Source organism: Rhizophagus irregularis, chromosome 30, assembly GCF_026210795.1.
Source record: "Rhizophagus irregularis chromosome 30, complete sequence".
NCBI classification, from domain to species: domain Eukaryota; kingdom Fungi; phylum Glomeromycota; class Glomeromycetes; order Glomerales; family Glomeraceae; genus Rhizophagus; species Rhizophagus irregularis.
The window spans coordinates 2,943,699-2,971,292 of NC_089458.1; the positions used below are offsets into that span (position 1 = coordinate 2,943,699).

At 24.8% G+C, this 27,594-nt stretch overlaps 5 protein-coding genes across 5 annotated transcripts; 3 read left to right on the forward strand and 2 right to left on the reverse strand.

Moving 5' to 3' along the window:
• Nucleotides 1-6,998: 6,998 nt before the first annotated feature.
• OCT59_022062 (uncharacterized protein) lies at nt 6,999-7,372 on the forward strand (the record flags this gene model as incomplete). Its single annotated transcript, XM_025311180.2, has 2 exons — nt 6,999-7,155; nt 7,215-7,372. The coding sequence occupies 2 exons, from the start codon at nt 6,999-7,001 to the stop codon at nt 7,370-7,372; spliced, it is 315 nt and encodes a 104-aa protein (XP_025174114.2).
• Nucleotides 7,373-8,230: 858 nt separating this feature from the next.
• On the reverse strand, nt 8,231-9,004 carry OCT59_022063 (uncharacterized protein; the record flags this gene model as incomplete). Its single annotated transcript, XM_066146933.1, has 1 exon — nt 8,231-9,004. One exon carries the CDS (start codon nt 9,002-9,004, stop codon nt 8,459-8,461), a length of 546 nt encoding a protein of 181 aa, XP_066006026.1. The 3' UTR covers nt 8,231-8,458.
• A 72-nt stretch (nt 9,005-9,076) lies between these two features.
• On the reverse strand, nt 9,077-11,184 carry OCT59_022064 (uncharacterized protein; the record flags this gene model as incomplete). The annotated part of the gene is made up of 6 exons (XM_066146934.1): nt 9,077-9,673; nt 9,741-10,061; nt 10,123-10,475; nt 10,546-10,587; nt 10,654-10,692; nt 10,803-11,184. 6 exons carry the CDS (start codon nt 11,182-11,184, stop codon nt 9,077-9,079), a joined length of 1,734 nt encoding a protein of 577 aa, XP_066006027.1.
• Nucleotides 11,185-12,686: 1,502 nt separating this feature from the next.
• OCT59_022065 (uncharacterized protein) lies at nt 12,687-13,462 on the forward strand (the record flags this gene model as incomplete). Its single annotated transcript, XM_066146935.1, has 4 exons — nt 12,687-12,897; nt 12,971-13,008; nt 13,129-13,240; nt 13,308-13,462. 4 exons carry the CDS (start codon nt 12,687-12,689, stop codon nt 13,460-13,462), a joined length of 516 nt encoding a protein of 171 aa, XP_066006028.1.
• Nucleotides 13,463-20,412: 6,950 nt separating this feature from the next.
• On the forward strand, nt 20,413-23,421 carry OCT59_022066 (uncharacterized protein). The gene is made up of 3 exons (XM_025319310.2): nt 20,413-22,155; nt 22,238-22,576; nt 22,668-23,421. Exons 1-3 carry the CDS (start codon nt 20,523-20,525, stop codon nt 23,000-23,002), a joined length of 2,307 nt encoding a protein of 768 aa, XP_025174118.1. The 5' UTR covers nt 20,413-20,522; the 3' UTR covers nt 23,003-23,421.
• The last annotated feature ends 4,173 nt before the right edge of the window (nt 23,422-27,594 follow it).

The following is a 27,594-nucleotide window of genomic DNA, read 5'->3' on the forward strand; positions in this document are numbered from 1 at the left end:
TTATATGACGCAAGAAAATAATAAATATAACCAAATAAACGGAAGGCTGCATATATTATACATATATTATACTCATATATTTCGTAAAGTTCACTTTCATATGATTCCAAGTTAATTTTATTATTCAATTTTCGCGCGTTGCATTATTATGTAAGTTATATATATGCAAGTTTTTTTTTACAACTACACCAAAATAAAGTTTCTTTGTTTACAAGGATAAGTAAACAATGAAAAAATGCAAGAATTCTTGAATATAATATAGCAAGGGGAATTTTGATTGAATCCATAAAAATCAAATAGTACGCCAAAATTCCAAAAGAATAAATCAATTGAATAAAAAACAAATTGTTCGGAGTTTGAGAATAAAAATTCCGAATTGCTGGCTAAAAAAAATTTATTATTTTTTTTGGACGTGCATAAACTTTGGATAAAAACATTAATACGCGTTCATTCATTTTTTTTTTTCCTTTAGATTATGCATTATAATAGCCTGAATACCATTTAATCTATGGGTGCCTATAAAAATCTTTGTACAACCACTTATCATATTGTTAATATGTCCATATTTTTGAATTATCTAAATTTGGATAAATTGATAAATTGGACAAGTTTAAAATCTCGCCAATTATCATTTCTATAATATTTGCCTTTTAAAAAATTCCATGTAATTCGCGTTTTTTTACATATAACTGATTTGACGTGTTTCCTATTCTTAGAAGGTATTTGAAAGTATTAAAATATTTAATTCACGATCAAACGTGAAGAATAAGAATCTTATGACGATATAATGAAAGTATTATATTTAATGTAAACATCCACGTAATTCATCTGTTCAATTATTTCCTAATATTGATTGCTCTTAAGTCATCATTTCCTCTGGCTCGCATTATATAATTTTGGCCGTTATCATAACCAAAATATTTTATCGCATGGAATGTCGTACACCACTTATCACCTCCATCATACTCCCATTTATTACGAACATTTCTTGTCTTGGATTTATTATTTACTATTGTATTAAATCATCTATCAAGGTATTTTCATTGTAGATGCTACTATAATAGTTTAGAAGACATATGATCACATAAATTTTTTAGTTCTTTTCGATATTCTTTCTATTAAAACACATCAAAGAATGAACAATCAAAGTGAAATAAAGAATTTAGACGCTATCAAAAAATTTTTTAGAAAGGGATTTTTATTATAGAGAAAAAAAAGAGTAAGTTTGCAAAAAAAAGTTCAAAGTTTTTTTTTTAAAAAAAAAAAATTTTTCTTATGATCAAAATGGCGGAACTTTCTTTTTTGTGATACGAATGAAAAAAAAAATATTTTTTTTCTATTGGATGAATTTATGCCCTTTCAATTCTTTTTTTTTTCTTTCTTTTTTTACTTTTTTTAACCGTCATACGGAAGTTTGTACTTTCCTAAAATAGATAAATAGATCACGCATTCCACATGACTAATAATAAAGTTTGTTCAAATGCAGCTATGACTTCAAATTTTAATTCATTGAAGTTATTATGATCATAAGAACACTAATATAAAATTTAAACCAAATCACCCATTTGTCATAAATTAGAGATTAAGTAGTGTAGTTCATTTCCGGTCTGTTCTGTTGTCGGTTTATCTTGCATATGACCGGAAAATGCAATGAACAGGACTAATGTATATTATGCATATGTATTTTATGCAGATTGATTATGATTATCAAAATGATTTAGAATATTGAAATTACAAAATATTCAAATATGATCTCAACAAATGGTTCTTCTCAAATCATATCACTGTTGTTACTATTCTTGTTGTTTTGTAGGATCTATTGGATCAAGTCATATATGAAATAATAAAAAAATTATAAATATATTAGTATATCAACAGTCCAATTAAATTATATTAAATATAGCAATATAGTATTATTAGTATATATGAAAGTTTTAAATTCTGGTTATATATATAAAATATTTAAAAAGTTTTCCTAAAAAATTTTTAATTTTTATTTAATAAATAATATAAATATATTAGAAAAAGTTAATACTTTTAGTAAATTTCTTGTAAAATTTTATTATACTGAATTTAATAAAAATTTTTTTTTTATATATTAATATTCAATATATTAAACTTATCTAATAGTATAATACAAAGTATTGTATTAAAAATTAGGCCATTCCAAATTAATAATTAGTTTAATATCCTTTCTGGCTGAAAAATTTCAAGGGGGGAGGAGGGAATAATTTAAACAAACATGATATTTAAACATATTAAATTTTCAGAAGTTTTTGGTAAAATCAGAAATATTTGGTACATTCAATTTCAGAAAAGAGAGGGGATGTTTTAAACATATGTGAACATATGTGTTTAAATTATTTTAAAATTTCAAAAATAGAGGGAAGGGAAGGATGTTAAACTAAAAATTAATTTGGAATGGCCTTATTAAAATGTAAAGAAATTAAAAAAATTAAGAATTAAAAAATTTGGCAAAAATTAGCAAATTATTATATAAAAATTGCAGAATAACATATTGTATATATAAAAAAATATTAAATCTTTTTTTTATATATTATTTTATTTTTTTTATTTTACTTTATCTTTTTATTAATTATTTTTTTAGTTATATTTAAATTTATAAAAATATTATATATATATATATATAATATGAAATTTATTTCTCATTCAGATAATTTTCTATTCTCTTGAATTTAATATATAAAAATAATATTATACTAATTATTTGCTGATCATTTTCAAAAAAGAAATAATGTAATTTTTAACAAAAAAATTTTTTAAAATAAAATTTAATATAAACTTTATATAATCTTTAAAATTATAATTTATAAGTAATTTTACCTGCTTTACAAATTTACTTAATTGCTGATCTGCCTAAGATCAGTATTCAACTACTAATTAAATTTAGGACAAAAAATTAAAAGTATTATTTTGGATTATCTTGTAATTTAGTGATTAAATTTTGATGAACCTTTAACTATTTTGTAACCTTCAATGCTCTTTTCAAAATAAAAAAAAGCTTTAAAATTGGACTGATATATCATGAGATAATTGCAAAAAACTATTTTTTTGGATGTGTTTTGTATGCTACAGTATGTTCTAAAAAATGATTTTTTGTGTTTACTTTATGATGTATTAGTCTAATTTCAAAAATCTTTTTTTTTTTATTTTGAAAAGAATACTGAGAGCTATAAAATATTATTAAAATCCAATTGCTGAATCACAAAATAATGCAAAATAAATTTTTTAATTTTTCTTTGAATTTTATTATAAAATCATTAATAAATAGTGCTGTTCTTAGGTAAATTAGCAATTAATATTTTAAAAAAAGTTATAAATATTATTTTTGACATTTATAATTTAAGAGATAAGAAATATTAAATCTTATCTAGCCATTTAAGATGAAAAATAAATTCATTATATATATATATATATAATAAATATTAAATTAGAAAATAAAAAGAATTGTAAAATTAAATTTAAAATTTATAATATTATATTAATTAATATATAAAACTAATTTTAATCTGAAGTGATTTAACCTGATAATTTATATAAAAATTTATTAATTATAAAAACCTGGTCATAACTATCATAATGTTTTATATTATTTATTTATCAAAACATCATCTTTAATGTTTCAAACTTTGATCTTTTAATACAGTAAGTTTTTTTTAGCTTTATTTATTTGTTTAATTAACCATTTTTTTTTTTGTAGGTTCTTTGATGTTTTAATAAATAGTAAGTTTCAGGTTTTTTAGAATTTCAGATCTTTACAGCAATTAATAACCAGTTCATTTTCTTTGTTTTTTAATTAGTTTTTTTTTTGGATTTCTTTTTAGGTTTATACTTTGTATTTCTTTTAGTTTCTTTTCAAATTTTTTGTGAGTTTTAGTTGGATTTTCTTTTCTTTTCAGATGGTTTTTTCAATTTCATTTTTTATATTTGTAGTATTATTTAATCTCTTTACCTCAGATGGAATATCAAGGATTTCTTCAATATTTGATTTTTAGAATCTGCTTTGAAGGAAGGATTGAAGAAAAAAAAGATTTGCATAAAAACATGAAGTAGATTATGGAGGTCATCATTGGGTTATTGAAGAATAAGCTGGAATGTGTAAATGAAGAATCTGATAAAAAAAGATTAGAGCAGAAGGTTATTGTTTAAAAAAATAATCATGTATATTAATATAGACGTCATGTATCGATGGCAGAGTCCTGAACATTTGTATTTATTTTTTGCATGTATTAATAATTGGTAAAAGTGATCTGCATTCCAAATTGGAAATCTTCCCTAGTATCACTACAAAATTTTTCCATCCCCACGTAATCTGAAATTTTGGCCTGAATTAACCAACCAAAATTATCATTAAAATATTGATCAATAACACACAATTTACAATAGTGTGTACTACAATAAACAAACAATTTTGCAGCCACATTATCTTTTAGCGTTTAGATTAAAATATTACTTTCTTTATTCTCTATTATTTTTTTTATTCCATTTCTTTCTTTGTATTAAAAGAAATAAACATTGTTAAAAGGTAATGTATAGTTAAGAGAAAAAGGAAATTTATAATATGCTTATTATTGTTAAAAGAAGTAATAATAATTTTCTTTAAAACAAAGAAAAAAACTTTTTTTGTATAATAGTTTAATTGTATTGCTATATTTGTTTTATAGAAAATTTTGTAATAGTTAGAATATATACTTTCTTATCTGTTTAGCCATATATATTAATATATTATTTATTTTAATAGTGTTATTTATTGATTTTTTATATTTTCCAATCTATAATAGGTTATAATGAACCCAAAACCTCTTGTAACCAACAATAATAATAACAAGCAGCAGTATTGCAATGGTTGTGAAAATAATTTTCCCTCTAGTTTATTTACTACTAATGGAAAATTCTATTGTACTTGCAATACATGTCACCTTCAAAATAAGGTAGCATATCAACAAAATTATTACAAATGATGATCAAATAATAATTAAGTTTGATGATTTTCATGATTTTTTGGCAGATTCATTTGACAATAAAAAAAATAATGAAAATTAAGAAAACAAAGAAAATTTAGAATTTAAATTTTCTTATATTGCGAATATCAATACTTTAAAAGGTAATTGTAATTTCAAAGAATGGACAAGTAAAATTGTTTCTATAATAATTGATATAGATGAATATACATAGGTGTAAGTTCATTTTTTTCTACATGTTATATAAAAAATTTCTTTTTTATTTATTAACTTGTATTTTATATATATTAATTTAGATATCATTATAAATATGAATCAAAAAAAGAAAATCTGAAACATTTTATTATTATTGTTCCCAAAAAAATTGTTTAAAACAAAAATTAAATAAGAATTCCAATAGCAATAAACATTATAATAAATGATCAATAGAACGGTTTGCTTATAAGAGGTGTGTTAAAATAATTATTTATGAAAATTCCACTTTTTCTGATATAGAAATTTATCATATTTTACATCCAGTATAACCAAATATTACAATTTCACTAGCAGTTAAACAATTTTATACTAGACAATATTGATTCGCTTTCACATGAAATATATAAAAGGTTTGTTGATTGTGGTTTAAATATAAATATCCGGCAAAAGCAAATCCACTTTTGATAGGTTGAGCTTAAAAAAACTCAATATAAACAAGATGAAGATTTTTTTATTTTTGCAGAAAAGTGGCTTATAAAAAAATCATATCAAATTATATTTCAAAAAGAAAATCCCAAGGCACTTAACTTTTTAACTAAATTATGAAATATACTGCAAGACTTCCAGTTTAAAATTCGTAAGATTGGTGTTGACATTATATATAAGTAATTATTCTGATAAAATTTTAATTAGAAATTACATTATTTATATTAACTTTAAAAAAATATTATATATGTATTTATAAATATATTTATTTACTTATTTTGTTCAAAATATTTGTTAAAATTTTACAATTTCTTTTATTTTTATAAATTTAGATAATACGAATAATTTAAAATTTGAACTTTATATTGTACATGCTGAAGTTAATGGAATTGGAGTTCCATTAGCCTATTTATTCATTAAAAATAATGGAAATTGTGGTAATGGTGTATGAACTGAAGTTATAATTGACTTTCTAGTTCAATTAAAAACTTGTGGTTTTAAACCAGATTTTTTTATTACCAATAAAGATTTTGCGCAAATTTTTGCTACTCGTTTTATCTGAAATGGTATTAAAGTACAATTATGCCTTTGGCATGGCAAAAGTCAACAATAAACAAAACTAGCAAATAATAAAAACCTCAACAGCACAGCAGCAATTTTCTTTTATTGATTATTATTTAGTCCAAGTCTAACTAAAGAAAAAATAGTTTTCTGTTCAAAGAAAATAAGACCATTAATATGGAAGATGATGAATGATTACCTTCATAAATACAATAATATATAGATGGGCAGTTTCTTTTTTCAGCTTCTATTTGGAAGATGGCAGTTGAAGAAATTTATAATTTTTGTAAGCAAAATTCTTTACCTTAGCTTTGGATTTACTTGTAAAATGAGTGGTACAATTCAGATTGTTGGTTTTTATGGTTTTGTAATAAACTTTCTATTTTTAAAACCAATATGTTTGTTGAAGCATACTGAAAGGTGTTAAAGCATGATTTTTTATACAAATTTTTTTGTTCATGTTTAGATTTAGTTATATTTGTCATTATGGAACAAGTAGTTCCACACAATAAAAAAAAATTTGAACAAATTTTTGTAGTAAAAAGGAAAAAAGCTAACTGGAGAAAAGTATTCAAAAGAAAATGAAAGGAGCTTGCAACAAGAATACTTAATAATAGTGCATATTTTACTGATGTTAACTATTGAATTTATAGCTGTCCAGCATTTTTTATTAGCCAATTTTTTATTTGTAAACATCTTATACAAAAAAAGGGAAATGTAGCTATTCAATTTTTTGATGAGGTTTACTGTCATTATCAGTATTCTTTTCTTAATATGTTACCAATACAAATAGATAATTTCAGAATATTTATGACAAGATTTGAAGATTTTGAAGGTGATAATATATTTGAAGCCAATAACTTACAAGCTTATGAAGAATTATATAATCAACTTGTTGATACAACAGAAAAAGTACTTGAAATTCTTAAAGGTAATATTATTAATTATTATTATTTAATTAGATAATTATATTAAATTTTTTTTGAATAGATCAACAGAGCAAAAGAAATTTAAAATGGGCAAAAGGGATCAAAAATAATTTTAAACCATTGGAAAAAATGCTGTCTGAAATTACTTTATATAAACGAAGACAAACAATGTTTCAGACATTTAAAGATCATTCGTATAACACATTATTTTTCAATTGAAATTTTCTTGAAAAGAGTGTAGCATTTAATTACAAGGTAATGTAAATTAATAATTCACAATTTTTTATAAAACAAATTTTTAAAATTTAATTAAATATAATAGTATATACGAAATATAAAGAAAATTCAAAAAAAAATTAATATATTAAATTTGCTTTTGTATATTTTAAAATTAAAGAACTTATAATAAATTTATTTTCTTAAATATAATTAAACGTGATTATTAATTATAAAATTATTTATAAAGAAAATTTAATTTTTTTTAATTTTTTCGTAAAAAAAAAAATAAAAATAATTTTTATAATTCTGGCTGGTTAGTTTTGGCCAAAAATTTAAATCACATGGGGTGATACTGGGGTAAATAAATTGGAACGGAGGCACACGTGATTATTTTAGGTTATGAAAAAACGTGCCGATCAAGCCGATATGGTTAAAGTATAGGATTGTGACAGATACGGAAAATGGTACTTCATAGAACGTACGCTAGACAGTGAAAGGAAACCTTGTTCAAGTTGTCAAAGCTCTTATTTGCTGTAAAAAAAAAGATGGAGATGTGGATGCTTAAGAAACGTTTTATTAATTCTGAATTTTTGACCCGAATACTCACGTGATTTTCTATCGTGAAGATTCTTCACGGTTGCATCTATGATGTAATAATGCGACAACGTACGTGTTTTAATGGATAACCTAGTTACATACTCTATCGATTCGGAAATTAAAAAAATAAATGTGCCGTAACATTAGTTAGATGAGAAAACAAGCAATTGTCTGCATATACTCAGTTTTACGTGCATTAAAAAAGAGGAAATTGTGATCAAAGATGTTCACTGTAAATGTGACTGAGTGAATGCAAAAATATAAAGGTAGCGAGTCAGAAGTATTGTTTTATCTTCTATCTCTGCTAATTTTTATTTGATTGTTACAATTTTCAATAAATGCTAATTTACAACTTTACTAACTAAAAAATGAGTAATATAATTAATTAATGAAGTGCACAATTTGCAATAAACTATATAAAAATTAGTATGTAAACGACTAATTTGACAGACGCAGTAATGCAATGTGATAATGGTTCCTACTTTTTCATTATTCCACCTTTCCAGTTTCCCATTCACTAACAACTTCCCAATCTTCATTCTTTGTAATTATTTCTTTCTTACGTTTTAGGCAACGGGCTGAGACAAAAGCTACTTTATCACAGAAGGCTATGCCAACTTCAACTATTTCCTTAACATGATTTGGAAGACTCATCCGGTAACACTTGTCAAAAATTTGATCTAGTGCTACTTTGGTGGCATGTTTCATTATATCGGAGTCTTCATTTTCAGTACGCTTAAATTCATACGTTATGCTATCGGTTTTATTTTGGTTAATTGGAATGATTCGGACATCTGGACGGCCATCCCCAGCTTCGCGATTAGATTCAACCCGGTATTCAACGCCATGATACATAGCGAGTGTTCCGAGAACAAATATATGGTACCAGGTTTCATGTAATTTACCTTTTTTGAGACCAGCAATATCAAAACAAGACATTAACTCCATATAGAGCAATGGAAATTTGTTACAAAATGTAACAATATCTTTTTTAAACAATGATTCGTATATTTCATTTGTCTTCGTATATTCCATACCGATAACCTCAAAAATCCACAAAATCCATTGGCATGCTACCTCTCTATTTGGGATTACTAGTTTAACATTTCACATAATATAAGATCCTGGAACCATAGTCAAGTAACCACTATAGTATAATAAAGTACATAATGAGTTTATCTCTGGCTTCGTAAGGTCATTGTATCGGAGATATGGCACTAAAACCACATCTAGACTTACTACAGACTCATCTTGGCCTACAGACTCAATCACATCTTGATCCTGACAGAAGAAATGGGAATAGATTATATTATGGAGCCGATCTTTGACTCCTGACTCGCACTTTTTTAGGATTTCTACAAATGTGGTTGCAGAACCGCTATTGATCCAATAATTATCAATTTCATTTTTCTCTAGACACGATATTACTGAATGTGGGTTATAAATGTGAACTCCAGTGCTCGTTCGGTATCCATTATAGTAAAGGCGTAGCTCTTTAAGTTTTTTATTTTGATGTTTTTTTTCTAGCAAATGCTTAATTTCCTCTTCGGTGAATCCAAATGTATCAGAAAAAATAGCACGGCCAGAATGGTTTGGTCTTTCATGCATTGGATAGGCCACTACATTGTTTAATCCGGAAAGAAAGCTTGATTGTCTTAGTGGGAAAGTCCCAACAAACAGGATCTTATCCACGTTCCTATTTTCCTGCATAGAAATTTTATAGTTTTAACAAGCATGTATGCAATCAGTTAATTACAATACATATGCTTACCTTAGCTATACTTGAGTACATTGTTCTAAAAAAATCGTCAGATTTATCATAAAATCCTCTTGAATTTTCCATAGGCCAGTCGTATTCGTCGATTAGAATAACGGAACTCTTGCCAAAGCACTCGTTAAGATAACGTGCTAAACAAGAAAGAGCATTTGACCAAAGTGCCACCCCTGTTGTTTCTCTATCGAGTACTGCCACAAAATCTTTTTTATTATACTCTGGAAGAATGTCAATAAGGTATTGATGTTTTCCGTATAGATCTGAAATTCTTTCCTTTATTTTGCCCAGCATTAGTTCCCAGGATTCACTTCCAAGATCCTAGTAAAAGTAAGTCTTGTTAGCTATTTATGTAATAGTAGGTTACACCAGGCTTGCTTACCTTGAAGCTAATGTGAATTACGGGCCACTGTTTGTAGTTCAACTTCGCAAACCATTCGAATTTAGCAACTTTTAATTTCCCAAACAACGATGTTTTTAAATCTGGTATATAATTTAATGGAGGATAATCCGTTGAAAGGAAAGTTTCAAGCATCGAAAGATTGGTTGATTTTCTGAACCGACGAGGGCGAGTAACCAGATTGGCCCGTTGTCCAAAGATCATGAATTCCATTATAAAAAGAGATTTATCGACGAAAGTACCCGAAGTCACAAACTTTTTAAATTCTGATTCGTCTAGAGAATAGACTCCATTGTCGATTATTATGGGAGGTTCATTTAAACCGCTTTTGAATGCTTTATTGTACAATATATGTTAATAAAAATAGTAATTAATTGATTAACAAGCTTTTAAGGAAAAGCTTACCCTCTGATTGTTCTTTCCATGTCATACTCGGCACATCCTGAGCTGGAAAGTGAAGATTAGCATTGTGTTCAGCACAAAAGATAGGCGCTTAAAATTGTTATAACATACCTTTGATTATTCTACGGCGCTTTTTTGGTGGGTAATAATCTGGAATATCCGATATTAAATAAATAACAGAAATTCGTGCGTCAGACCAAATCAATATTTTGTTACTGCAAATTTCTTGTTCGAGAGGTAAAGCGTTGGGAGACACTTACCAGTGGAGGTGGAAACAATGAAGACATGGATGTCCCGTATATTAGTTTCCTTAGCCTTAAAATAATCTTCAAGCGGGAATTGAGGGATCATCTTTTCGCCTCCGAGTTTATCTTTGATGTCACTTTCAGTAAATTCTTTAAGATTGTTTTCTTCTTCATTAACTTTCTTGCCGTCAACTTTCCAAAGATCCATTTTACCAGTATTTTGAACTATAACTTTTACTTCTTCTCTACGGAAGAGCTTCTCTTTGAAGTTACAAACTGTAAATTTAGAAAATTCGATTACAACACCACTATCATCTTCATATGTTTCGCCAATATTTTCAGTGAGACTTTTTTTGGAAGCTTGTCCTAGAATCAAACAATTAAGCGACAACATCATTTTGTTTCTGTAAAAGCGATTAGTTTTTTTTTAGAAAAAATTTGAGCAGATAATTTGCTTAAGAAATGAGAAAGTTTGAGAGAAGTCTAAGGTATATACAGTATATACTTTATATACATCGGGATTAATTATAAAAATGACTTTATAAACTCTTAATTGGTGACACGAAATATAATATAATGATATAATAGTAAAAAAAAAAGTTTATATAATGATATAAGCATAGTAAAAAAAACAGTTTATTTATCGGCAAGCGAAAAAAAGTGATTCATACGATTTTATCGTTACTCAGATTGCATTCATGAGGTATTTATTAATTCTTCGGTTGTACAACAACAATTAGTAGCCAATAAAATTAATTTTAAATTATGTCATAACGATAATCTGGTGTAATTAAGTTTCTCTGATGTAAGATTTTACGTATACAACTTTTTTTTTCTTATTCCGACCCCAAGCCGTCGTGCTATTTTCTCCGAGCATGAACCTATCGCAGTTTAAAAAGTGTTGACGAAAAATAACTTCACAATTAAGGACTGTGACTGTGCATTTGCAAGGGAGTGATTCATAGCTTGTAAAGCTAATCTCTTTTTTATTCAGAAATTTCGAGGACCTTATTAGTCGGGGAACATACTTTCGGTGAGTTTTACTAAGGCCAATATTGTTAATTTATTTCTGACTCTTCTATGCATAAACTGACGACCATTTTATTCTATCCAGAATATCAAATTGAAATCGGATTAGAGTTAATGTTGGGATATGTTGACATTAGTATTATTTATTTCATGGGGAGTTGGGAATAATAGGGTTTTTTTTCCCGAAGGGAAAAAAACCCTAATGTTCCCCTTCCCATGAAATAAATGGGTAATCTCCTGGAGCGTGTCACTCATTAAATATTAACTATGTTAACTATTTTAAACTAAAATTAGTAATTTCCCGGCTATCTATATGAGACCAGGAAATAACTAAACGAAGATTCCCGGTCATTTATAAACTCAGATAATCACTCGCAATTTTTAAAAATTAGTATGAAGGTGATCATGAGTGACACTTAGTGCGACAGGGGATTTAATATTCAAATAGTCATTAAAGATTGAGCATTATATAAATCAATATATATTTTGATAATAATTTGTTTATAAATGTATATATTGTATGTCAAATAATATAATCTTTTCATCCTTCATAGTTTAGTATATAACTAACAATTAAAAATTTAATTGGTATATACAATAATAATCATCATTATAATAAATATGTAATTGAATTGAAATCTGATTTGGTAAAATAATCCAGTTAAATCTTAAAATTTTGATTAAACTTTATATCGTAAATTGGATCATAAAATCAAATTATAAACTAAAATCTGAAATTTAATGATTTTAATGACTTTTATCCTTTATGTATAAAAATAATAGAGCCACATGATTGTATAACTTGTAATTATATAAATAATAGCATTAATCAAATTGAATCTTCAGTTTTATTTGTATGATCAAAATACCATGTCCAAAAGTATTGTTCCAATGCCATTCGTCTGCAAATGGTCAGTTGCTCATCCAACAACATGTCGCTTTAAAACTCGAGAGGAACTTATAATTCATATCGATGAACATATCATCAATTTTTACGACAAACCTGATTCAGTAGACTCATTTTATACATGTCCGTGGGAAGGTTGCATGAATCGTCAAAGTGATATTATTGAATTAAAAGGTATAAAAAATACATTGTTGTTTTGCTAGCCTATAGAAATTATATTAAGTTATTATTGTACTGTATCTTGCAGGACATTTGCATAAGCATGCTCGACAAAGACCATTTAAGGTAAGGACCCCCAAAAAAAATATATATATTACCTGTTACTTTGTTTTATAAGCTACAAGGATGACTGAAATAATCGAATTGATCTTTTTTTTTCATATTTAGTGCCCAGTTTGCAATTAGCGGTTTAGTTCCTTTGATACACTAAGCCAACACTTGATTACTAACCATAATGATAGCTCCGTGGAATCTGACAGTGATGGTGATACGTCATTAAATGGAAATTTGAATTTTGGTATTGTTAATAAAATTTAGTGTGGATTATACTAACATATTTTCTTATCGTGACGTTCTCGTTAAAGGAATAGTTAATGAAGATAAGAACATGGAAGATAATGCGAAAGATAAAAGTTTTGAAGAATATGTGTCTAGATGGGATCAACATCAAAGAAAAATACAGGATCTATTTAATAAAGGGATGGAAGCTATCCCATTTTTACCGGAGATCATGATTTGAAATTGGAGGATTTAAGCGTTGATAATTTACCCGAATCGTCACAAGAAGTTTTGTCTGAGTATGAACATGAAGTACGTGGAATGAAAGCATTTGTTGAATATCACAAAGGTTCATTGGCCGCTAAATATTTTGGAAATGCCATAGAGTTGATGGGATGTAAAAAATTTATTTTATATAAAAGTACTTTTTGCGTAGTATATTAATATTAGCTATTTGTAGTTCAGTTATATCTACTAACTTTATAATTACGATATTATAATCAATAATATGAAGAGAAATACTTGCTTCTTGATATGTTTTTTTTTTGTTAATTGAATATGATAATTTTATTGTTAGATTATTGTCCAAAAAAAAAATTTACACTGGGTTAATAATCCTGCTGAAACAAAAGAATTATTTGAGTTTCTTAATCCTTTTCTTAAACTTACCGAGCCAACTTACCGAGCCAAAATTGCTTGAGCCTTTGAGGTCAGATTTTAAATTTTGTGTAATATATATTTATAAGTATTGTAGCAAATAGACAATTTTTTTTTTTTGCAAAAATCTTTATTTTAGAATGATAATAAATCAATAAAAATATATAGAATGCAAAGAACAAAGTATTTTAATGTTTAATTATATAAAAAATATTATTTTCAAAGATGGCAACTTTTTTGGTTGCATGCTGTATATTGAAGAATAAGAACTGTACGTTCTTGGATTTGTCCTGTCATAGTGATAATCATGTAAGGTATCATTGTTAGAAGCATTGTCCGTTGTACATTTTTAATAAAAAACATTAAAGGAATAATTGCTTCTATATACCCATTCTATATACCCAATGAACACAAGATTCAAATGTTCCTTATTTCGGGATGATATTTAAGCAAATTACATATTTAAGTCATCCCATAATAATTTAAAATAGAAGCAGCTTGGGTTCTAGCATCATTTATCCATTGGAATAATTCTAAAAATTTTTTACATCTTTTTTGATATGGTAAACCGTTATTGGTATTATTATAGTCATATAATAAAGTATGCCAATAACATGACAAATGTTTTGTTTCCATCCTTTTCTTCTAATTCTAGAAATAGTTAAAGTTTATTAAGTTAAGTATCTGTATTAGATCGAGATAATCAGATATACAGTACATACGTCTTCTATCATAGTGTCATCACCGGGCGATTATTTTGTTCCGCTTTTGATTAGATATTGGAGCCATTGGAATCCATGTAATAGTATCGTTGAAACCGTTATTTTTTCTTTCAATACATTTACCATTTTTTTTGTAAAATGTCGCCATTGTTTTAAAGAAGAAGAGAAAATTGTGGATGTGAAGATTATAAAAAAAAAAGATTAAAGTCGGGTTAAAGAAAAAAACAAATGTTGTATAGGGAAAAAGAATAAAGGCCGTAAAAAATAGTTGTATAGAATTGTTGTGATTGTTAAAATTGATTATCTACATGTGAAAACAGTGAATTTATATTAAAATTATTTATTAAAAAACAAAAAAATTATAATTAATTGAATTGATTAAAGAAAAAAAGGAATAAAAAGAAAAATGATAAAAATTATAATTATTAGAATAAAAAAAAAAACTTTTACATTTTACTTCCATTATTAATCAATTAAATAAAATAAATAAAATTCTTTATTATTTTAAAGAATTCCTTATAATGATTATTTGATTATTTGAACGATTTTTTTTCAGATGTCAATTTTTCAAATTTGATTTAAAATAGACTTTCAGATATAAATATAAATATTGACCCTGAAAAATTTTTATATAGTATATAATGCTTATTAGACAATATAAAAACAATTTTTAATGATATATATATATATATATATATTGATTTATAATGTTTAACAATTTAAGATATCAATTTGTATATTCTTGGCATTTTTTTTTTTTGGAATACGAGTTTAATTTTGTATATTTAATTATTTATAGAATTCTAAATATTAATACATAGAATTTATAATTGGTTTTATCAAAATTAATACAATTTACCATCTAGTGATAATACAAGTACTTATCATCGATCCAAACAAAGAATAAATCTATTAGACGTGTTGGCAGCACACGAAGTTTGGCGCAAAAAAATCGTGCTGGTGATACAAGATGTTTTACCCGCATTAAGCAACGAATTGTGAGTTAAATCGTATTGGTAATACAAGATCTCTTACCCGCATTAAGCAACGAGTTTCTTAAATTGTGAACGAAGTGAGACCTCGGAAATATTTTCTATGGGATTCATAATTACAAAAAAAAAAATTCTCTTGTGGAACCTAATTTTTATTAAAAATGGTTTACAAATAAAAAAAAAAAAGACCAAAAATGGTTGGGACATAAATTCATAATCTTTTTCTGGCCATAAACGTATTAAACGTATTCAGACAAAAAAAAAAAATCACATGACTCAGATCGTTAAAAGAAATCTTTCAGGTTATAAATAGATATTATTGATTTTTCGTTAAAAAAGTTTAAAGGGGATAATAATAAGAATTAATTCTATTATTATAATTTTATTATTATTAGTTACAGACTTACAGTATACAGTATATAAATGTATATATATATCCTAATTAATTATCAATAATTAAAAAAAAGGCTTGAACTTTATTTATAATTTTGATAATTGATTTCTAAATTTTGATAATTTTAATAATTAAAACTTTGTTTTTATTTTGTATTTCAAAACTTGATGATTTATATTATAATAAAAAGTTATAAAAAATTGGAAACAGGAGATTTTTTTTTTTATAAAACTGATGAACAAAAACAAGCAATTTTTTTGTAATAACAATTTCTTTTTTTAAATTCAACAATATAAATTATACTTTGTTTCACTTTATAAGGTATTCAATTGATTAATTAGACAAGTTCACTCAGGAACGACTAAGGAACATTGATGGTATCATCTTTGAAACTTAAAAAATCTCCTTTAGTATAATGAAACAATGTTTATAATGTTGGGGTGCTGATCCCACGATACTAAATATACTCCGGTCTCCGAGATGAAACACCAGTACCTTTAATGTCAACTATAGACACTTATAATACGAAATTCCTTGTAACGAAATACCTTGTTCAAATATGTATATTATGAGATTTAGCAATTATGTATAATTGTGTATATTTTATAATTATGTTATTTATGTATATTTTAATTATATTTTAATTATATTTAAATTATGTATATTTTAACTATATTTTAATTATATTTTAATTAACACCTCAATCTGCACCCTTCCCCAAAATAAATGGTCTCCGAAAAAAAAAGGTCTATAGCGCAATGTCCATAATTGTTGAATTTGAAATTTGCGCAGTAGTCGCAGTAATTTACAGTCAGGTGTTTGAAATTTACGTAGTCAAAATAGCAATATAACGGAACATAAGTAAAGTCTTGATATATCGGTGGAACAGATTATCATAATCTATAATCGATATAACATATAACGGAATTTTGACAAATGTTACTAATGGAATTTCACTGTGTAAACCAAGACTTTGATAAATCAAAGGTTCAATTATCAAAAGATCAGACTATGATGAACGAAGTAGCGTTAACAAAAGTTCAAAAATTCAAAAATTCAAAAAGTTCAAAAAAAGTTCAAAAATTCAAAAAAGTTCAAAAAATTCAAAAAGTTCAAAAGTTGATAAACTCAATAAACTTCACAACAATTCCCTAATCCCGATATAAGTTATAAACTCCCCAACAAAAGTCCCCTAAAAGTAGGAAATACCTTGAATTTCAAATTTTTTACTCAGCGTCAAAAATTTTTTATTCACTTTATAATTACGGTTAATACCGGGTAATGACCCGATACCCCTATTCAAAATGTAGCGTTATTAGAGTAAAGATGATCAAAAGTTTTTTTTTTTTTACCATTCTAATCTGAACAATGTAATAATAATAAATACGTGGGAATATAGTTTTATTAGAAAAAATTTAAAAGGAAATAAAATTCAAATTTTCTCATGTCTTGTTCAATTAAATGATAAACACGGGAAAGAAAAAAAGAGTTTAAAATAATGATCAACCTATTATTTAAAAAGAAAAGAAGTAATTAGATAAATATTTAGTTGTTTTTTGCATATGAATATTCTTGATATTGATCGGAAGAAGATAAAAAATTAAATTATTTTAAATTATCAATCATCATTAGATCACTCACTAATCGAAACAGTTAGGACCATAGCAGGTACTATGTGAAAATAATTATCATTATATATAATTATATATATTATCAAAATTTTACTCATTATCATATCATAAACTTTAAATTGGCGAAAAATATCGAATTTAGCCTCATTTCGTCATATATAAAATGTATATACAAAATTTTATACAAAATAATTCACAATGTTTTCATACATTACACATACATTACACACGGACTATAACACACACACAAAAAACATCACACAAAAAAAAACATTGTCACATTATTATCTCGGTATCAATAGTATATCAATGTTGACAATGTTTCAAAATTTTTGTAGTCCTTCTCAAACAAGAAAGGAAAAATTCAAAAAATTAGTATAGTAATATTGAAACATTTTTATTTACCCCGATGTCCGATCGTTGGCATTTTTGTTAAAAAAGATTATCAAAAAATAAAAAAATTCAAAATTAGAAATTTCGATTATAGAAATTTTCTACTATTTTCGGGAATAACTACATGTTGTTATAAATTAAATGATCATGTTAGTGCATTCCCAGAATTGTTTATCTATTTTTGAAGAAAAAAAGGAAATCATTTCCTCAAATAGTAATAAAATACACATTATATTTAAAACACGTTATTAAATGTTGATAAAAATAATTATGCGAGAGAGATCAAATATAATAATACATTATATTATCATATTTAACCAAAGTTTCCCTTCTTCTCTTGATTTGAAGATAAATTTTATGAAAATTGGGGTAGTGCAAAAAGAGTAAAAAGAGTGACGCAATTCTAAAAAAGGTAAGCATAAAAGATTATGAACTAAATTAGTAAATGTAGGATTTCTTGTCAATCCTATATGGTTAAATCAGATAAGATAAAATAGGGCGTAAAAATAAAAACTCGAGGGTTTAAGCCAAAGGTCATAAAGGACTTTTTGAATAAATTGAGAACCCCAAAAGATCAAATAATTTCGTTATAACACATTATAACACGTAATTACTAATATTAAAACGTATATAATTTGAAAAAAGATCTACCAGAAATTTATTCTGAATATCAAAGAACAAAATTATGGACCAAAAAAAATTTTGAAACATATAATGCATTGATGACAATTAAAAAGTATTTTTAATTATTATTCCGATTCACTGGAGTTTTCCGAATATGATTTAAATTATTTTTAATATTTATTATTATAAAAAAAAAAACTATTTTTAAACCATAAATTATATAAATTACGTAAAATACATAAAAACATAACATAAAACTCTAATTATATCGATTATAATAATTACGGAAAACCTAACCTAAAATTAAAATATGGACAAGTTTCATGCATATTTTACATATTTTAACGTTATACATGTTTATTATTATTATTATATATATTATATTTATCTGTTCATTGTATTATTGTAATTATTATTTATTATTTCAAATCTGCAATGTAGCATTCGTAATCTGTAATATAAAGAGAAAATTTAATTAATTTCCCCTTTCAACTCTAAAATTATAAATAGTAAACATTAAGTATAAAAATAATGACTAAAATTATCCTCAACGGAAAGTAAAAGAAAGACAAGTTTTATAACGTGTAAACTTCCAATAAAATTCAAACATGTAAAATTTAATGTTTATTATTTGTAAGTCTAAGCAATAAAGCTTCATTCAATTTTCTTGCGGAAAATGACCTTTTTGATTGGAAATATTGTGAAAGTCTCCCTTAAAGGAATGAATGCACAGATCTAAAAGAGTCAAGTTTACTAAGCCTTTTAATTTGTCAAATCAATTATCTGAAAAAAGCTTTGTTATTATTATGAGAAAGAAAAAAAAAAAAAAAAATTTTTTTTATTATTTTATTAAAAAAAACTTGGCAAATTGTGGCATTCTTATTGTTGTATGGGTTTTGAGTTATTTTTAGTTATTATTTAAACAAGTATTTTTGGGCTGCTTAGTTTGAACGCCCTTTTCACTAGGTTTTTACTAAATTTTAACTAAATAATTTCCCCATTTTTTTTAATAATGGCATCTGTCAAATGACCAAAATTGTCTTTATAATCTACCGATGTTATTGAATATGCAAGATCTTTTATAAAAAATCTTTTTTTTTTTTTTTTTTTTTTTACATGTTTTAAAACAGGTTCAAATTTTTCCCATAGTAAAAAAAGGTTTCTTTTATTTTAGGGAGTTTTTTTAATTTCTTTAATAATTTCTCATTAATTTAATTGGTCGTTATTTTTATTTTATAATTCATGTATAAATATGATTAGTATCATAATAGCTTAAAATATAACACATGGTAATACGATTCTTGCATCACCCAACCCGATTACCCGAGCACGTTCTTCGCTTCTTGTGTAACATGTTTTTCGTACTATTTACGTCAAATGAGTTATAAATAAATTTATTTTCTTAAATTATACAAGTTTTTGCTATTTTTGTTTTTTTCGAATTATAATATAGAATTTTTTACTTTATATGACATGATTAACTTGGACTATTCGGAAAAAGTATTATAAAAAACAATAAATAAATATACCCTACATTTTTTTCAGTTTTTTTTTTTTTTTTTACTTGGCAAATTATATGGTACCCTTTTTTTATATTACTTTATATAAAAAAAAAAATAATTTTTTTATATATATATATATCAAGTTTATAGTTTATTATTTACTATTCTTTTAAATAATTTTTTTTTTTTCATCATATCAAACACGTATCAATTTATAATATATATATATAATTAAAAATTTTTTTTTTGAAACTTTTAGATTTTTTTTTTTTTTTTTTCTTCATTAAAAAAAAAAACAATAATAAAAAACTCAATTATATTTTAATAAAAAAAAAAAAAAATACGTAATAAATTAGATAATAATAATATCATAATAAAAAATTATTATGAATTCAACTTCAACGAAACAGTCAACAACAATAGGTTTAACACGTCAAACTTTTGAAAGTGAAGGTCCCTTAAATACAATGGAAAAAGGAGGTGGTTTTTTAGATAACACTTTTAAACTTACAGGTTATCGTAAAAGACGTTTATCAAAATTACCCGCTCCAGTTATAATTCCTACTCCTTCTATTATAATTTCTCGTTCTCCTGTTAGTCCTTCAAAATCTGATTCATATTTATTGGAACAACAACAACAACAACAACAATCTCCTAAAGCTCCTCAAAGTCCAACAAAAAGATTCGTTCTTAAACCAATATCTGCTTTAACTGCTGCTCTTCAACGTACTACAATTACTGCTCGTAAATCTTCTTCAATGACTTTATTAAAATTTCAAAAATCTCTTTCAAATAATAATAATCTTCATCATCAAAAATCTTCTTCTCCTAAACTTTCCCCTTCTCCTCAATCTCCAAAACCTCCAAAATCTCCTAAATTATTATATAGAAAAGGTAGTAGTGGATCAATTCGTAAACGTTCTGAAAGTCCTACAAATAATTCTACTACTAATGTGGTAGCTGCTGCTGCTGCCGCTGCTGCCGCCGCTGCTGCTGGTAGTAATAATACTATTACTGTATCTCAATCTCCTACAAATAATTCAAAAAATTCTTTTCGTTTTTGTAAATCAAAACAAAAATCTTTTACTTCTTGCAGAAAAGCTTTACCTATTTCACCTTCTGAACTTGCTGAAAGGTTAAGAGAATCTTGTTCTAATAGTGCTAAATTTGAAGATGAAAATTTCTCTTGTTATTATGATGAAAATAATGGTAATATAATTAAACCATATAGATTACCAAAACCAATTTTAATAGATGTTCGTAATTTATCTTTATATCAAAATGAACATATTCGTGATTCTTTTAATGTCAATCTACCTACTCTTTTAATTAAAAGATATCGTCGTGGTAATATGAGTAATTTTTCTTTGGATTCTTTTATAACAACTCCTGAATGTAAGGATAAATATTTAGATACAATAAATGAGGATGGTGGTAAATATTATCATGATATAATAATTTTTGATGAAATGATGGATGAAAACGATAAAATAAGTCCAAGTTGGACCTTATTAAACGTTTTAGAAAGGGTTATGTCAAGTTATTATGCAAATAATTCAAATGATAGTATTGATGAAATAAATGAATTACCTAGGGGTAGAGTTTATTGGCTTAAAGGAGGTTTTGAAGCTTTTAGATCATGGGATCAAAGAGGTGAATTTATTGTTAATGATATAGGTTCAATGTCTGATGAAAAAAATGATGATAGTACTTTAATGGAATATGAAGGTCAAGAACAAGGTTCAAATTTAGTTCGTAGAGATTCTTTATTTTCTGTAAATACTGAGAGAAGTTCTCTTAGACGTAAGAAAAGTGTAAAACAACCTAGTTTAGAAATAAATACACAACATTATCAACCACCACCACCACCATATCAACAACAAAAACAATCACCACCTCAATTACAATTGCAACCACCAACTCCGTTAGAAACTTGTGGAACAAAGCAGGCTGAAATTCCACGTGGGCGTCGTCCTTCAAATGGATTACAACAGATATTAACACCAACTTGTAAACTTGGTAAGTTTAGTTTATATATGTATAATATGTATATATATATATTTTTTATCATAAGTTAATTATTATTATTTTTTTTTTTTAGGAGAAACCTTGCCATTTTATCCAACTGCATCATATGGAGTACACGACTTTTCTGATGATTCTTCACTTGATACTCCACCTCCTGTAACACATCCTGAGATTGCATTTGAAGTTTCAACTATAATTCCTGGATTTTTATACCTTGGACCCGAAATTACAAAAGAGGATGAAGTTAAACAACTTGAAGATAAAGGTGTAAAGAGGATTTTAAATATGGCTTTTGAATGTGAAGATTCTTTAAAATTAAAAGAAAAATTCGATCGTTACTTAAAGTTAAATATTAAAGATTCTATTGAAGAAGATGTTGAAAAAGGTTTAAAAATCGCTGTAAACTTTATTGGTAAGTAAATTTGTTTTAATATTTTCAAAAATTTTATAAAAATTTTATAAAAGTTGTGTAATTAAAGAATTATATTTATCATTTTTAACAGAACGTGCACAAGAAGATAATACACCAATATACGTTCATTGTAGAGCAGGAAAATCACGATCAGTAACAGCAGTTTTAGCATATTTAATTAAAGCGCGTCAATGGACGTTAAGACACTCATATGATTATGTAATGGAACGTAGAAATAATATTAGTCCAAATATTGGATTTGTTGCAGAATTAATGAGAATAGAGGAAGATGTACTTGGATTTAAAAGAAGTGGTGGTCCAAATAGTGGCGCAGTCACCGAACCCATTTCCAGGAAAAAAGAGGAGATGATGGATATGGAAGGTGTTGAACCATTAGGCAGATCACCCAAAACCGCATTTTTTTAGAAAAAAAAATAGATAAATAAATAAGATTTTTAAGATGTTGATTGAAATCACATCATGAAAAATCATATCTTTTTTTTTATGAAATCAAAATCAAAAATCAATCAAAATCAAAATCAAAATCTTTCTCACGACACGACTCACATAAATCGTTAAGAGTTACATTAATTTAATATTACCTTTTTATTATTTATAATTTATCAAAAAAAAATTTTTCTTAGTAAAAATTTACTTGTAATATACTTTTTTTTTCTTATTTTATTTTAAAAGAGACGAATTTTTTGAATTCGCATTATTCTAGTTTAGAAATAATTATATAATAATTTAAAAGATTTGATCCAACACTCACTTGAACAAAAAAATTCTTTTATTTTTTTCTCTTTTTATTTTTCTTTAATATAAATATTTTTTTTTCATCACTTACTTTTCTTGTAAATAGTTTTCTTTATTTTTTTTTTTTAAAAGTATAAAGTTTCAATGAAAAAAAAAATAAAATAAATAAATAATAATAATCTTTCCAAATTTTTTTGATGCGATCAACAATCTTATCATCTGTTTTACGGAATGTAAATGTGTTGTAAATTACTATTGTTAGTGTGAAAAAATTTTTTTACTTTTACTTTTTCCCACATATGAATATATGAATATATGAATATGGAAAAATTACCGGATTTAAACTTGATTAAAATAAGCTTTTTGAAAGTAAAGATTTTGATTGGTGTTTTCAATTTCGTGATTCAATCTTCATTCGTACAATCGTAACATTGTACCATTGAAAATCTAAATATAAATAAAATAGATGACTCTGATGACATAAAAAAATTTATTTTTAGCAAAAAAAGTAAAAATAATACCCAGAAATGTGGTAAACAGTTTTTTTTGTAAACAATCAAAAATGGTGAATAAATTTTTCATTTCGGTTTTTTTTTTTTTTTTTGTGTACTTTGTATAAAAAAAATTTTGGGTTGGTGGAATTTCAAATCAAAAAAAAAAACGTTAAAAAAAAATTATTTTTAATTTTTTTTTTTTTTTATTTATATTGTCATAATTATTATTGTTATTTTGTTATTTGTTGTCATCTTTTTTTGTTGGTTTTTTTTTTTTAATTTATATATTATCAATATGGTCATTCTTTCATTGAATAACGCGATTAATATGGATTAATGAATTTTCTTTATGGAATGTTTTTGAAAGGATATTTTTTAAAAGGAAAAGGGATATTTTTTTTAAAAGAATTGATAAAGAATATTTATTTATTAAAAGAATCAATCAGAATCAATCAATTTTTAAAAGAATCAATCAAATTTAAAAGAATCAGTCAAATTTAAAAGAATCAATCAAATTTAAAAGAATCAGTCAAATTTAAAAGAATCAAAGAATATTTTTTAAAAGAATCAAAGAATCAATTTTTAAAAGAATATTTTTTAAAAGAATCAATCAAATTTTAAAATAATCAAAGAATCAATTTTTAAAAGAATCAAAGAATATTTTCTTTTAAAAGAATATTTTTTTAAAAGATATTTTTTTTTTTAAGAGTCATTTGGAATCATTTTTTTTTTTAGTTTTATTTTAATTTAAAAAAGGATATTTTTTAAAAGGAGATATTTTTTTTTAAAAAAGGAAATGTTTATTTTTTTTTTAGTTTTTTTTTTAATTTAAAATGGATTCTTTAAAGATAGTATATTCAATCTATTAAATCTTTGTTATTTTATTATTATATTACTATACTAACTATACTACTATACTACTATTTTAACCATTCAAGCATATTAACAGTGGACAATTAAAAATATGTTACAATGAGCTCGCATATTTGTTTTGATCCTTTTTTTTTTTTTAGTGTTATTTTTGAACCTTAATTTTAATTTGTAAAAAAAATGAAAAAATGAAAAAAAAAAAACATTTCCTGCGAGAAATGTACGACATTTGTACGAAATTGTGCAATACGAAATTGTGCATTGCAAAAAAAATAAAAAAATAAAAATAAAAAAAAAAGCGGAGTTCTTGTTATTGAATAAACAAAAAAACCTATAAGGTAAAGATTGATTAACCATTAAAAAACGTAATTATATGAAATAATATGAATGATGTACTGTACTTTTTTTAATTAAAATATTAAATTGTTTCAAATTTTTTTTTTTTAGTCTAATACCATTATACTAGATACCGTGTATTTTCTAAATTTGAAAAATTAAATGTTATTCTAAATTTGAGGATTAAATACCGTATATTCTAAATTTGTAAAGAATTTAAAATTAAAAATGCCGTGTATTTCTAAATTTGAGAAATGCCGTGTATTCTAAATTTGAAAGAAAAAAATGCCTTTGTATTGAATATAATGAATATAATGAATATATTGAATATATTGAATATATTGAATATTGAATTAAAAAAAAAAAAAAACATCTCATCTTTTATTATGAAATCAAATCAATTAATAAGAAAAGAAAGAAAGTGAAAAAAAATTATTTAGAAAATATGTGTATGAAACATTTTTTCATTTATTAATTTATTAATTTATTATTAAATTTTTTTTTTATTATTTACGTTCTTTATTATTATTATTTATTTGTTGTTAATCCTTTTTTTTTTAATTATCCAAAAAAAAATAAAAAAATTCTTCGAATTGTCCAAAAAAAAAAAAAAAATCTTTTTTTAATCTATTCTAAAATTGTTATTTTTTCCCGAAATTATTCAATTAATTCCAATTCATTGAAAAGTTTTTACCGACTTTTATATTTAAATCTTGAACTTTATCTTTTTTAAAATTATGGACTAATCGGAAAAAGATCTTTTAATAGAATATTGAGTCCATTTTTAAAAATTCCCAAAATTCCCACCAAGTTTTAAAAAATCGGTGTACTTTATGGTAAACAAATCTTACTTGCATAAAATACCCCTGAACTTATTAGAAAAAGCCAAATCTAGTAATTATCCCCCTGGTGTTACTATTTGTAATTAATTAAAAGGTAAGGGGAAAGAATAATAAAATTAAATGTATCGAGATGATTAAAAATGTATTATTTAGATGGGAAACATCTTCAAGATAGATTGATTGTATCGTATTTAGTACGATTATATCGCATTTAGTACGAATAATGATTTGATTATATCACATTTAATATTTAGTATATTTAGTATATTTAGTATATTTATGATATAAAGTATATTCATAATAGCGAAATATATAATTGGGTAATAAATTTTTTACTTGTTACATATAATTATACCATTATACGTTTTATAAACCTTGAATTGAATTAATTAAATTTAGATGATAATCTAATTAACGATAGATTATTAGTTGGTTTAAATTATCCATTATAAGTTTTTGCAGTTTTTGACGTGATCGTTCATGCAATAATATGAGGATAACCAATCAAAATAACAAATTATGTTGGATCTTAAACTTTTGTGGATAACAAATTATATGTACTATGTGTTATGTTTATTCGTATGATGATGCCTATTTGTTATGTCTATGGTACCTATGTATTATGTCTATATACTTTATAATTGATGCGAATGATGCCATTGATGCGTGGTGCCTATGTACTTGGTGTTATACTGTTATATGTATTCTGTCTATGATACCTATGTATTATCTATGCTTTATACTTTATACTTACGATGAACTATATATTACTTATGGTGAAGCTTATGTATTATGCCTATGCTTTATACTTAATATATACTTAGCCGTATACTTTATATATCTTTATACTTAATATATACTTAGTATACTTTATATACTTACCGTTTTACTTTTTACTTATCGTTCATATGACGATGCTTTTCCAATTCGTTTGATGATAGGCTAATATGATATGTTACTAAAATTAAAATCTCTCAATTTCATTGGAGGGATTGTCCTATTTTAATTTACTTAATTTATTTCTTCTTATCTTTGAAACATTATTTATCTCGAAATAATATTCTTTAATCAATAATTAATAATGTTTGTTAAATAAAAATTAAAAGTTTTGATTAAAGAATTGGAATTGTTGATTTGTTATGCATATATATTTCACCATTCACCAGTTTTATCGATTTTTACTAATAGTAGATCTAATTGAAAGAACTAATCATTTTTCATATTTTTTTAAGAATGTTAGTATTAAATAATATAAAAATATATATTTTGTATTACAGTCGAGAAGTCGACCCTCGATACAACGAACCCTCACTTTGATTTTAAAAGATTATAACGAAGAATTTAAATTGTCTAATTCTTTATAACAAGAGATATTTGAATAATTTGACGCATTTAAGAGAAAAATTCGGGTTCGTTATATTCGAGGATCGATTGTACTGTACCGTATTTGAAAAAATGGTACAAACTACAAAATATTGAAATTGTTAATAATAATAATAATGTTTGTTAAATTTGATTACACAATTGAAGTTTTTTTTTTAAAAAAAATATATATATTTTTTAAAGTGATCTCGTAAGGTTAATCAAATGTTTATTTAAAAAAAGTGTTTAAAAAAGGAGAAATTTTTAGTACACTTGAATGGAAGACCCCCGAAAATCAATAACGATCGATAATCCGAATTTACCGACAATCAAATTATTGGTTTTTACAGTAATGATA